At 42.2% G+C, this 12961-nt stretch overlaps 1 protein-coding gene across 2 annotated transcripts in view; it reads left to right on the top strand.

Moving 5' to 3' along the window:
* The window catches only part of LOC125237064 (tudor domain-containing protein 1-like), a 29020-nt gene extending 16243 nt beyond the window's left edge, over nucleotides 1-12777 (top strand). For both annotated transcript variants that reach the window (XM_048144019.1, XM_048144011.1), the window contains 10 exons: nucleotides 1592-1724; nucleotides 3472-3597; nucleotides 3840-3936; nucleotides 5087-5268; nucleotides 5621-5832; nucleotides 6033-6579; nucleotides 7620-7817; nucleotides 8424-8593; nucleotides 9780-10055; nucleotides 10262-12777. In XM_048144019.1, the coding sequence (XP_047999976.1) occupies nucleotides 1592-1724; nucleotides 3472-3597; nucleotides 3840-3936; nucleotides 5087-5268; nucleotides 5621-5832; nucleotides 6033-6579; nucleotides 7620-7817; nucleotides 8424-8593; nucleotides 9780-10055; nucleotides 10262-11360 (3040 nt within the window). In that variant the 3' untranslated portion in view covers nucleotides 11361-12777. The remainder of the gene's footprint in view (nucleotides 1-1591; nucleotides 1725-3471; nucleotides 3598-3839; nucleotides 3937-5086; nucleotides 5269-5620; nucleotides 5833-6032; nucleotides 6580-7619; nucleotides 7818-8423; nucleotides 8594-9779; nucleotides 10056-10261) is intronic.
* Nucleotides 12778-12961: the final 184 nt, after the last annotated feature.

Below are 12961 nucleotides of genomic sequence, written 5' to 3'. Positions count from 1 at the left end.
ATTAAAAGCAGTTTTAAAAAATACCTACACATTTCTACATAATCCAACATTCGCAAGTAACTTTCACCAGAACCCGAAAGGCGACGGTTTTTCTTTCTTAAAAATTATTTATTTTAGATTTGTGACGCCTTTTAGTAAGAAAGTTTATTTATTTTTATTTTATTTATTTAGAACACATACAGTCATTTATACATATGAAAAGGGTGCATATAAATATACGCATGCAAACTTACTCTAAAAAAGACCTGGAAGTTCATAAAATTTAGAACAGTAAAAATACATAACACTTGCAAAGCTATGCTAAGGTAAGGCTAAGGTTACATAATACAATAAGTATTGAAAATACAAAAGTATGCAAAGATGGTTACTACGTAAATCTTTATAAAGCATGTAGTAACAAGTGAATTTAGAATGAAGATGTCCAAGGTGTACCATAATTATATAAACGATGAAGTTTAGCTATAATATAAAACATTTAACTTTTAGGAAGTAAAAAAGGTTATAAAATAATTTTCCTTAATTGGTTTTTAAGACTATAAAGAGAACTATGAAAGGGATCTATCTTACTTAGATGTCTATTACAATACTTGGGCACTCTTCTGAAGAACGTATGCTGTGCATATCTCTTACGAGCAAAAGTAACGTTAAATAGGGGTCTGGAACGTAAGGAGCGATGCGGAACATTAAAAAGCACCTTTAGTAAAAGGTTAGGGCAATGGATGCCATTTTTACAAATTTTGTAGAAAAACATAACATCTAAATAAATCCTACGACTATTTAGGGAAGGGATATTAAAATACTTTAGTGCCATCGCGGTGTTATCGAAAACAGAACCAGTCCTGTAACTAAGTGATTTAATAAAAACGTTCTGAATCCGCTCGAGTCGATCAATATGTACCTGGTACTGCGGCGACCATATAACACTACCAAACTCGAGGACACTTCGTACAAAACAGAAAAACAACAACTTATAAGTCCTAGGTCGCCTAAAAGGCTGCCCAACACGAAGCAACATCCCCAAATTTTTGTATGCGCGCTTACATATGTTATCTATGTGGATATTAAAGTTTAAATTCGAGTCCATTGTGACGCCTAAATCTCTAATGGAGAAAACTCGTGAAATATTATTGTGGAATAATTTGTACTTATAGATAATAGGATCTTGCTTACGATTAAAACTGATCACAAAACATTTATCCGGATTAAGAAAAAGATTATTATTTAAGCAATATTGGTAAAAGCGATCCAGGTCTTGTTGCAGCAGATGGCAATCTGCTTCCGATGCAATAGACTTATATATTTTCGTGTCATCCGCATAAACTAAGTGTTCTGAGTTAGTGAAACAATTAGCCATGTCGTTGACGTATAAGACAAAGAGGAGCGGACCAAGGTGCGACCCTTGCGGTACTCCTGATGGCACTGGAAGAAACCTCGAGGTGTATCCCTTCAAAGCTACGCTAAGTTTAGTGACTAACTTCTTAAAAATGGCTTTTCAATGGCATTTGGTATATGTTTAAACAGTTTTGTATAATTAGATTAATTAGGATATAAGTCCTTGACACCTAGTTATATATCTTGTATTTGTACGCAGGTCGCCGGTGACGCTCCACGTGCGGCGCGCGGGCGCGTGCAGCGAGTGCGACGTGACGACGCGCGCGGGGCTCAGCGTCGCGCACGTGCTGCGCTTCCACGCGCGCGCCGCGCTCGCCGACCCCTCGCTGCCGGTCAGTACTCTAGCTACTGCACGCATCTTGAGTGCACGCTCATATTGGGCGTGCAGCGAGTGCGACGTGTCGACGCGCGCGGGGCTCAGCGTGGCGCACGTGCTGCGCTTCCACGTGCGCGCCGCGCTCGCCGACCCCTCGCTGCCGGTCAGTACTCTAGCTACTGCACGCAGCTTGAGTGCACGCTCATATTGGGCGTGCAGTGGGGCAGCGCGTGCGGCGTGCATGTCAAACAATATGCGAGACGACTAAAAAAACTAATTAGTCCGTCAGTTAGATTATCAAAGAATTTTAGACACGTATTTTTTTCTTTTTTCTCGTAGGTAAACGAAAAATGACGACGGTACAGTCTAGGTACAATTTTTACTTAGAAGTGACGTCACAAGCCCCCACTCCGGAACTTTGATGCTCTATATCTTTGTATTTTTTCATTAATTAGAAAAAGCGAAAAATATGTGTTCAGTAATTTTGGACGATCTAACTGACGGACTAAACAAAATGCCATTTTTTTATGTAGTCGTCATCCCTATTGAAGCTCATTCAAGTTCCTGAGTCGACGCTGCATAGGGTGCACGCTGCACGTCTCGCCTGTAAAGGAGGAGCGTTGATGGAAACAACTTGTAGGTTGAATGTATGATTTATTACTGATATATGATCCTTAACCTTAACCTACGGAATATATAGCTAGAGAGATTACGTGAAGGTGTGTGTAACGTACAGTGCACACTACACCTCCCCCCTTTAAAAAAGAAAAAAAAATGTTTACATGTTTTTTTTTTACTGTAATACATTTTTTTGAAAACATATTTGATTTTTTACATTAAATTTTCCATTTTATATTTTTCATTTCTAAACAACAATACATTTATCAAAATAGTAAGCCGGAATAAGGTACACCATTTTTTTTTTATATTAATTCAGTATTGTTACATGTAAAACTTGACATAGAAAGGTAAGCCAATAGTCATAATAATATCTGTGTACCTATAAGTAAAATTTACATACTATTGAATATTATTTTTATATCACTTCACACCTTCACTTCACTTTTTTTTTTTTTCACTTCACAACCTTGACTGGCAAGCGCAGCGCGCTGCCAGTGCAGCACAAAGCCGCACTGGCAGGGTCGCCATGTAAAGGAGGAGCGTTGATGGAAACAACTTGTAGGTTGAATGTATGATTTATTACTGATATATGATCCTTAACCTACGGAATATATAGCTAGAGAGATTACGTGAAGGTGTGTGTAACGTACAGTGCACACTACACGCCGAACCAAACGCTCCGAGCGTCCACTCAGGCCTTACACTGAGACTAGCCTTGCACGATTACCGTGGCGTTCCAATTCCAAGGATACAATACAATACAATACAATACTCTTTATTGCAAGGATCTAAGAATACCATATTTATGTCAGACAGCGGCTAATAGCAGAAGCGAAATCAGCAAATTATTTTAAACAAAACTGCTTTGACGGCATTATTAGGCTCTGCAATCGCTCGTCAATTATTTCTAACCCAACTTTAACGTTGTTTTGTCCTGCTTCACATTATCAAACATGAGTCTGTGGAAAGAAAATAGTCGTGATATGAGGGGGATCTGGTATCCAATACCTCTTTCCGAACAGACTATACCTGCAACTAAAACTGGAGCGTGGACAGTGAGCTGCAAAAGTGCATGTCGATTTTATTAATGAATTCATTTAATATACCAATAATTTACCTGGCTCACAATCTCATCGTTACAGTACCCGGAAGTGGCTAGCCCGGCGCCGCCGCGGCTGCAGCCAGCGGACACCTCGCTACGGAAATATGGCGGCGCTGACGTGGTCATCACACACGTCGTGTCGCCGGACAAGTTCTACGTCAGAGAGGTAACTCGAAATTTCGACCAAGGACTGCAATGTGTCATGTGGTCCGCATACCCTAAATTTCGACCTAGACCAGGGCAGCTTTATTAATTTGTCACAAATGTGATGCAAATCAAGTTGTTTATAATGGTCGACTCAGGAATTGCTAGCTCTAATAATTTCCTCTCCTTCGGTGTTGCCTTTCAATTCAGTTACTCGTTTATCGCTCTAAATACTTAATGTACGATTCTATGGTGTTCTTTCAGAGTCGCTTGCAAACGGACTACGTGAAGCTTTGCGAAGAATTGAACAACTCATACGACGTTCGGGACGAGAGCGATCTCATTTTCTTACCAAAAGAGGGTTAGTTTTTAGGGTTCCGTAGTCAACTAGGAACCCTTATAGTTTCGCCATGTCTGTCTGTCCGTCCGTCCGTCCGTCCGTCCGTCCGCGGATAATCTCAGTAACCGTTAGCACTAGAAAGCTGAAATTTGGTACCAATATGTATATCAATCACGCCAACAAAGTGCAAAAATAAAAAATGGAAAAAAATGTTTTATTAGGGTACCCCCCCTACATGTAAAGTGGGGGCTGATATTTTTTTTTCATTACAACCCCAACGTGTGATATATTGTTGGATAGGTATTTAAAAATGAATAAGAGTTTACTCAGATCGTTTTTTGATAATATTAATATTTTCGGAAATAATCGCTCCTAAAGGAAAAAAAAGTGCGTCCCCCCCCTCTAACTTTTGAACCATAAAAAATATGAAAAAAATCACAAAAGTAGAACTTTATAAAGACTTTCTAGGAAAATTGTTTTGAAGTTGATAGGTTCAGTAGTTTTTGAGAAAAATACGGAAAACTACGGAACCCTACACTGAGCGTGGCCCGACACGCTCTTGGCCGGTTTTTTTACTTTACGTACTATGTGAATAATATCTGCTTTAATGAGATTTGAATAAGGTTGATGAAATATCAAGTGAGCCGGCCTCTCAAACAGGTTTGAACAAGATCGGCTCACTTTATGACTGCTCACTGGTTTCAGACGTTTCAGTGTCACGCGGAGCGCGACCAATTTGTATAAAGTCTATGTATTAGGCTGGTTTTAGTATCACGCGGACCGTCCGCGCGGAGCGATCCGGGCGACCAATTTGTGAAGTTGATGTTGTCGTCCGTGTCACTCTAAAACGCTCCCTAAAGTTAACACATTAGTCCAGTGCGGATCGCTCCGCGTGACATTAAAACCAGCCTTAGTTGATGTTGTCGTCCGCGCGGACCCATCCCGCTTTAATCTAAGACGCTCCCTGAAGTTAATACATATTAGTATTATTAGTCCCGTCGCTCCACGTGCTCGGTCTGCGTGACGCTGAATTCAGCCTATATTTTGTTAAAAGTAAAAGTTTTAGATATTCTAACTTTTCGGTGATAGTATGAAGTTCGACGTAAATTTTCTGAGTAGTTTAAAGTGACTATTAAAAACAATGTAGGTATTTGTTTTTTCAATGCTCCAGGTTCGGTGTGCGCGGCGCTAGTGGGCGAGGAAGCAGGAACGCTGTGGGCGCGCGCGCAAGTGCTGTCTGCTAGTATAGCGTCCGCGGTGCGCGTGCTGCTGCCCGACACGGGCCGCCAGCTCAGCGTGCCGTGGCACCGCCTGCGCGCCCTGCGCCCGCGCTTCTCCGCGCTGCGAGCGCTGGTCAGTAATTAGCTAGGGACAGTATGTAATGTGCCCTACACTGATCACCTTTGTTTTATTCTATGAATGATCTAGGTATATGGCTAAATTTATACCTGGGGCTCGTTTCTCGAAAGGTACAAGCCTTGTATTACAAGTGTGTTTCCATGACAACCCACACGATTTGACAGTTCGCGCACTTGTAATACAAGGCTTGTACCTTTCGAGAAACGGGCCCCTGCAAGTTTTGAAACAAAGGTATATGCAAGAAAGAGATGCAGATTTTGCCACTCACTCTTACCCATAGTTGCGTCTCAAAACTTGCAGGTGTATATTCAGCTAAAAGGTATTTCTATTTTTCACTCTCTTTCAGGCCATTGAATGCCACCTAGCGGGGATTAGTCCAGTCGGGGCTCGCTGGCACTCGTCCGCCGGCGAGTTGTTAGCGCAGCACGCCGGGCGCGAGCTGCGGCTGGTGGCGCAGGACTCGCGCCGCCGCAGCCTCGGCGCCGTGCTGCTCGACCCCGCCGGCCCCGTGTGTCTCAACCGCGAGCTGCGAGCTAAACAGCTGGCTACCACTGACGGGTGAGTTACTGCCTCAAAACCCCGGGCGCGTATTGGCAACCTGCGAGCTAAATAGTTGTTTGTCAGTTGCTAACTTGCTAGCGATCATTAGACTAGGACGACGCATGACTAGATGGATTCAGAATGATATGACTTTTTTTTGTAAGTTTGTCTCACATTTACGTAATGCAAGTTATTGATTCTAAACTTGTTTTTTGTAGGTCTATTGACTTTGAAGCCCTCACTGCGGAATTCGATTCTGTTGAAAAAGAACCACCCCCGCAATCACCTGTAAACAGTGAAAACGCCACATGCAAAGATTATGAAACCGTGGCAAGAAGTTATCAGAACGATTTCCAACCCGGCTCAGAAGAAACGATTCGATTGGAAGCCAAGATCCTTCTCTGCGAGTCCCCATCATTGATGTACATTTCATTGCTCCACCAACAAAAAACATTCAGTGAGCTCTTTGAAGATATCCAGAAATTCTACGCGAAGCGCAAAACTCCGCGCCGCGAAAGATGGAAAGTGAACGATAGATGCTGTGCATTTTGTACGCAGTCACAGACCTGGCGTCGAGCGACTATCATCAAAACAGAAAGGGACCAAGTCACCGTATTCTATACAGATTTCGCTCAGACAGAGACTGTCTCGATTGCGAACTTGAAAAAATTGCATTCCGATTTCGAATTGATAGGAGATGCGGCTATAAAGTGTCATCTAGCGGGGTTGAAACCTGCGGAAGGAGAGTGGCCCTCGCTCACTAAGGTAAACTGAAGTCGAAAATACAAATACAGCTTCACTTTTGGGATGCCTCTAATGTGCAATATAATAGGGATGACGACTATATAAAAAAAACCGGCCAAGTGCGAGTCGGGCTCGCGCACAAAGGGTTCCGTAGCAGCAAATATAATAAACCAATAACTTAACCAAAATTACAGTTAAATGAACCTATCTCAAAAACTATAAGAGATACTTTGATCAAACCAAAAATCGTTGAAAGAGTTAATTAGCATGCATCACCTCTATTTTTTTTAGAATTTTATACCCCGTAGTTATAAAAATAGAGGGGGGGGGGACATACTTTTTACGACTTTGAGAGCTGATATCTCAAAAACCGTTCACTTTAAGAAAAATGTTTTTTAGAAAACTTTATATCATTTTAAAAGACCTTTCCATTGATACCCCACACGGGTATGTACATCGAAAAAAAAATTTTCATCCCTCAGTTACATGTATGGGGGGCCCCACCCCCAATTCTTTTTTTTACTATTTAGTGTCATAATTTTGTAGCGGTTCATACAACACATATTCCCATCAAATTTCATCACTGTAGTACTTATAGTTTCCGAGTAAATCGGCTGTGACAGACGGACAGACGGACAGACGGACAGACGGACAGACGGACATGACGAAACTATAAGGGTTCCGTTTTTGTCATTTTGGCTACGGAACCCTAAAAATGGCATTCAGTTAGTCCGTCAGTTAGATCGTCCAAAAATACTGACACATATTTTTCGCTTTTCCTAATTAATGAAAAATACAAAGATATAGAGCATCAAAGTTCCGGAGTGGGGGCTTGTGACACACTTCTAAGTAAAAATTGTACCTAGGAGTGACGTCACGCGAAACTTCAACGCACTGTACCGTCGTCATTTTACGTTTACGACAAAAAAAGAAAAAAATCGTGTCTAAAATTCTTAGATAATCTAACTGACGACCTACTTAGGTTTTTTTAGGTAGTCGTCTCGCCTAATGCTTATATACTTCATACTATAGCTTAAGAAATGACATGTTGATATTTCCAGGAGTTCCTGAAAGACAAACTGGGCGAGTACAAGCGCGTGTTCGTGACGAAAGTGGGCGAGTTCTCGGACAAGAGCATGCCGGTGCAGCTGTGGGTGTACCACACGGAGCTGGGCAGCGCGCTCGAGCCCAACGAGTCCGAGTGGCGCTGTCTCAACGCCGAGCTGGCCAGCCGCGGCCTCGCCGTCGACACGAGGAAGGTTAGGCTTCACTGTTCAACCGTTGAGGCCTCTAGCTGTTGAACTATTGAGCAATCAATTGGGAATATTACGCAAAACTTTGCTCGGATCGCGCCACTTCCAAATTAACAAGAGCCTAACACGCACCTTGTTTTGTAAATTCGCATGTAAGTGTGACAGAGAACCAAGACGTCAAATGTGGTTTGGAGTAGTCCATCTGTAAACAAACCTCCTTCATGCATCAATGTCATTAAACAAAAAACTGATTAAAGCCTCCGCCACACAAAGCGTTTTGATAGCGTAGCGTTAGCGGAGCGCAATGATAGCGGTGCGCGCGACGCATGCTGGCGTTCCGTTCGTAATCCGCGCTCGTTAGTTCCCGCCGGCGTCCGCCGGGCGCAACGCCAGCGTTCGTCAGGCGCACCGCTATCATTGCGCTCCGCTAACGCTCCGCCTACGCTCTCAAAACGCGCATGTGTGGCCGAGCTTTAAGGCATAGTACGCGAAGCGTGATGCGGTCAGCTGTAGATATAGTCACCCCTCTTCACTGCTAGCTGCCGGATAGTTATCTCTACGAAGACTGCCAAGGTTAATAAAAAGCTCTAGCTTAACTAAGTATTTATTCAGGTGGAAGGTGCTACTCCCGAGCGAGACGACGAGCTGCGGTTCCTGAACGTGCGCGGCTCGGTGCAGGAGTGGCTGCTGCCGGCGCGGCGCGGCTCCACGTCCTCCGAGGACGCGGCCGAGTGGCTGCCCGCCGAGCCGCTGCAGGCCGACCACTTCACCGCCGTGCCCACGTGAGTGACAGCTGACTCTCCACCGACTCTTTTCACTTGTGATCCGTTTTTAACCCCCGACGCAAAAACGACGGGGTGTTATAAGTTTGACGTGTCTGTCTGCCTGTCTGTCTGTACTTGTGTGTGTCTGTCTGTGGCATCGTAGCTCCCGTACGGATGAACCGATTTCGATTTAGTTTTTTTTTGTTTGGAAGCTGAGTTAGTCGGGGAGTGTTCTTAGCTATGTTTCTGAAAATAGGTCGACTATGTCGAAGTCGGGGGTTTTTCAAAATTTTAATTCATTTTTTTAAATTTTTTCCATAGAGAAATTAACCTTGCCTATAGTCGTTAGGTATTTAAATAAATGTAAACAAAATCTACCCCCGATAGGCTCCTTATGCCAGTTGAGGGTAATTTAAAACATTACATGACCAAATAAAAAGATTAAAGACAGGTTGCTCAGTGACAGATCCAGTTGGTTTCTTTGGTTAACTGACAAATGTTTTCGACCCCGAAAATGTACAAATTACTTGTTTACATTATTTGAAATACCTAAAAGTACCGACTATAAATCGGAGAAGAATAAATGTAAAAGCTTACTAATTTATTTATTACTAGCTTTTGCCCGCGGCTTCACTCGCGTTAGAAAGAGACAAAAAGTAGCCTATGTCACTCGAATCTCCATCCCTTCAACTATCTCCACCTAAAAAACCGGCCAAGTGCGAGTCGGACTCGCGCACCGAGGGTTCCGTACAAAATTAAAAATTTATGGTTTTCGTAATTTTTCCTTTATCTATGCTATAAGACGTTGCTTCGTACCAAATTTCAAGATTCTGAGTTCACGGGAAGCACCCTGTAGGTTTTGATTCCCTTGCAAGTGTCGAAAATTTGCGGCATAAACGGCTGTATCTTTTGATTGCGTTGGCTTAGAAGTTTGATTTTTTCACAGCTTCAAGGGACAGTAGACCTGAGTAATTGATATAAATTTCAGCTTCATACCTCCACGCGTTCCTGAGAAAAAGGGTCTTGACAGACGGACGGACGGACGGACAGACGGACAACAAAGTGATCCTATAAGGGTTCCGTTTTTTCCTTTTGAGGTACGGAACCCTAAAAATCACGTCGATTCGTCGCTCCGTTTTGCCGTGAGAGACGGACAAACAAACAGACACATAAACTTTCTCATTTATAAATTGATTGTTCACAGGTACATAGACAACGACGGTATCATCTATTTGCACGACGTATCGCAGGAAGACGACTTGGAGTTCATTCGCGACACGCTCGAAATGGCGTTCAAAGCGGCGGACCCCAAGGCGCCGTACTGCTCGTGGCGCGTCGGCGAGCTCTGCGTGGCGCGATACTACCTCGACTCCAAGTTCTACCGCGGTGTCGTGCTCGAGGTCGACCCCGGCCAAGCCACCTGCCTGGTCCAATACGTCGACTACGGCAATTCCGAAACCTGCGCCTTTACTGACCTCAGGTTAGAACTAATTTAGAATTCTACTTGTATAAGCGAATTTTATTATTTTTTTGTGTAACGTCGCATGTGGCATGTTTTATCGCGGGCGCTGCTCGAATTTGGCCCTGACCAGGTCATCTGCCGTGTTAAATCCCGGCAATTATCCTGATGATACGTGAAAGATGGACCAGATTTTCCGTACCTTAAGTTTTTCTGTTTGGTTTTAGGAAACGCGTTGCTCTACACCAGATCCCCATCCAGTCCCACAAGGTGTCGCTCGCGCGCATCAAGCCTGTCGGCGAGCAGTGGGACCAAACCGTCCTCGACTACATCCACAAGGCCATCGTCGAGAAGAAGTGCTTCGTCAAGGTCGCGGCCCCACCCGTCGACCACGTCACGCCCGTCGACCTCAAGTATGACAAACTCTGGATCAATGACCATCTGGTCGAGTTCGACTTGGCTGAATATATTGATGGCTCCAAGCCGATAGAACGCAAGTTCAAAAAGAAATCTAAACAGGCTTCTAGTACGCCAGATAAAAATAGGACTGTTGAAACTGAGACCAAAGTTATTGAAATAAACAGCGGTTCCGAGCCCGATTATATTGTTGAAGAAGATATAGCCTCCTCGCAAGCGTCGGGCTCGCCGGACTCCTTCAAAATGAGCACGCTAGTGGATCACAGCGGCAGTGCGAGCGAGAAAGATAGCTCTAATTTACTTTCGTATTTGCGACACGAAGATCGAGAATTTAGCTGTAACATACCTGTCATAAATGACACAAACTCTTTAGAATTAATGGTCGTTCAAGATCCGGAAAGCCATGCGATATATGAGGCACTTTTAGATATTGTGAAGGATGTGGGAAAGAATATGCCACCGTTAGATGGCATATACGAGTATAAACCGTGCATCGCGCTCTTCGAAGACCACTGGTACAGGGCATCCATACTAAAGTACAGCGAAGCGAAAAATCTGGTTAAAGTTCACTACGTGGACTACGGGAACATAGGAATAGTTCCCCTCTCTGACGTCAGAGAGATAAGCAAAGATTGGGTGTGTCTGCCGCCGGCCTGTGTCACGGCGCGCCTGCACGGCGTCCGCGTCAACCCGGACTTCGACCCGAATGACGTCACCAAGGCCTACATCGAAACGTTTCTCGACAAAGGCCCGTTCCTCGCTACTATTGTGGATTACGTGGATTACGACAACTCGGTGCCTCTCGTAGAATTAAGGAATAGCGACGGAGAATTAGTGTATAAGAAATTGATTGAGGATAAAGTGTTATTACATGATACACGCGATTGTGTTGCTACTGAAGAAAATTAACTTAAAGTATCGATGGTAAGACTGATTTGAAATATGATCTGATTAAAATTCAAAACAATCATAGTTTTGAGGCAAAATATTATAAATCAACACTAGTCCCGTTATAGAAATACTGACAGGCAATGCAAGGCCAGTGTTGTATAGCTTTACTAATTAAGAAATTAAATTCTGAAAAATGGATAACTAAGAAGATGAAAATGAATTTGTAATAGTCTAAGATCTGTACTAAGCTCGATCTTCACCAACGTGTTAACCAGGTGAAAATAATATTTTATTAAATAAAATAAGTTTCTGAACATATCTTACTATGGCAACCTCAGTAAAAAAGGTCAAGATTTTTTTTTTTAAATCTTTGAAAAATAAATATTTTTTTACTAATTTCACCGACGTGTTTACCAAATGCAACAAACTCCAGTAGAAAGTGTGCTCTATACACAACATACAGCACCTCAGATGCTTACCTTTTTTTGGTACCTAATACCTGGCAGCCGCTGTCAAACAGGTAAGTTGATGGTAGTAGTTGCACCCTTTTGTTAACTAATCCGGGCTAGTCTTAAAATTAGACTTACTTAATAATTATGATATTGTCTATAAAGTACACTTTCTACAGGAGTTTGTTTCATTTGGTAAACACGTCGGTGAAATTAGTAAAATATATTTATTTTGCAAAGATTTAAAAAAAATAATCTTGACCATTTTTATTGAGGTTGCCATAGTAAGAAGAAACTTATTTAATAAAATATGATTTTCATCTGCTCTTAGTACGGATCCTCTACTATAAGTTAAATAGTTTTAGGCTGACGAAACTAGGAGCTGATTCAACAGCATCAAATAATCCATTGTCCATTATTTTTGATGTGTTAAATTAAAACATTCACTACCAAGCAATGCATAAATGCGTTCACCGTCATAAATTTGTTCCGGGGACCAATCCACAACGTTTTAATATGCAATGACTTCGGTAAACAAAGGGGAAGGGATAATGGGCTGACCCTGATTTGTTCTAAGGCAATGCATGTGTTAAAGTTTATTATTTTGTTTATGTTTTCTGTGAAATTTGATTATGTTATGGTTTATAATTATAAAATAGTAAAAATTAAAGAGTGACTGTCAAATCAATGAATGTGAGAAAACGAGACACGAAAACGAAACGAGAGACTTTTTAATTTCTGCTTCTTTTTGCCAAGTTTAAATATGTTATGATGTACCAAAATCATAAGCATACTAGCAGTAGTAGGAGTATTCTTACATAGCAGTGACTATGACTAAGTTTAGTTTTGTTTAGATTTTGTCCATGTCCATGAATCTTGAAGTATTGACTACATGCATTAAATGCGTGTTTTGGTGCTCAAATTGTACTATCGTACTTATAAGGTTTTTATCCTAATATTATCATGTTAATACAAATTAAATTACATCCGTTAGTTTCATTAAGCTATACACCGTGTTTTTTTTGGTTTCCGTTAAATTCGACACGTCGTTAGCACAGAACTTTATTTATATAGAAGAAACAAGTTCATCTATTTGTATAGGGGCCGAGCGTGTCAAATTTTGTACTGAAGTTGTTTCTTGCCTGTAATTTTAAATATGTCTCAGGCTCT

This window comes from Leguminivora glycinivorella, chromosome 2, assembly GCF_023078275.1.
Source record: "Leguminivora glycinivorella isolate SPB_JAAS2020 chromosome 2, LegGlyc_1.1, whole genome shotgun sequence".
Lineage (NCBI taxonomy): Eukaryota > Metazoa > Arthropoda > Insecta > Lepidoptera > Tortricidae > Leguminivora > Leguminivora glycinivorella.
The sequence above is the reverse complement of the archived record's forward strand: the minus strand, read 5'-3'. Positions and strand labels throughout refer to the sequence as shown.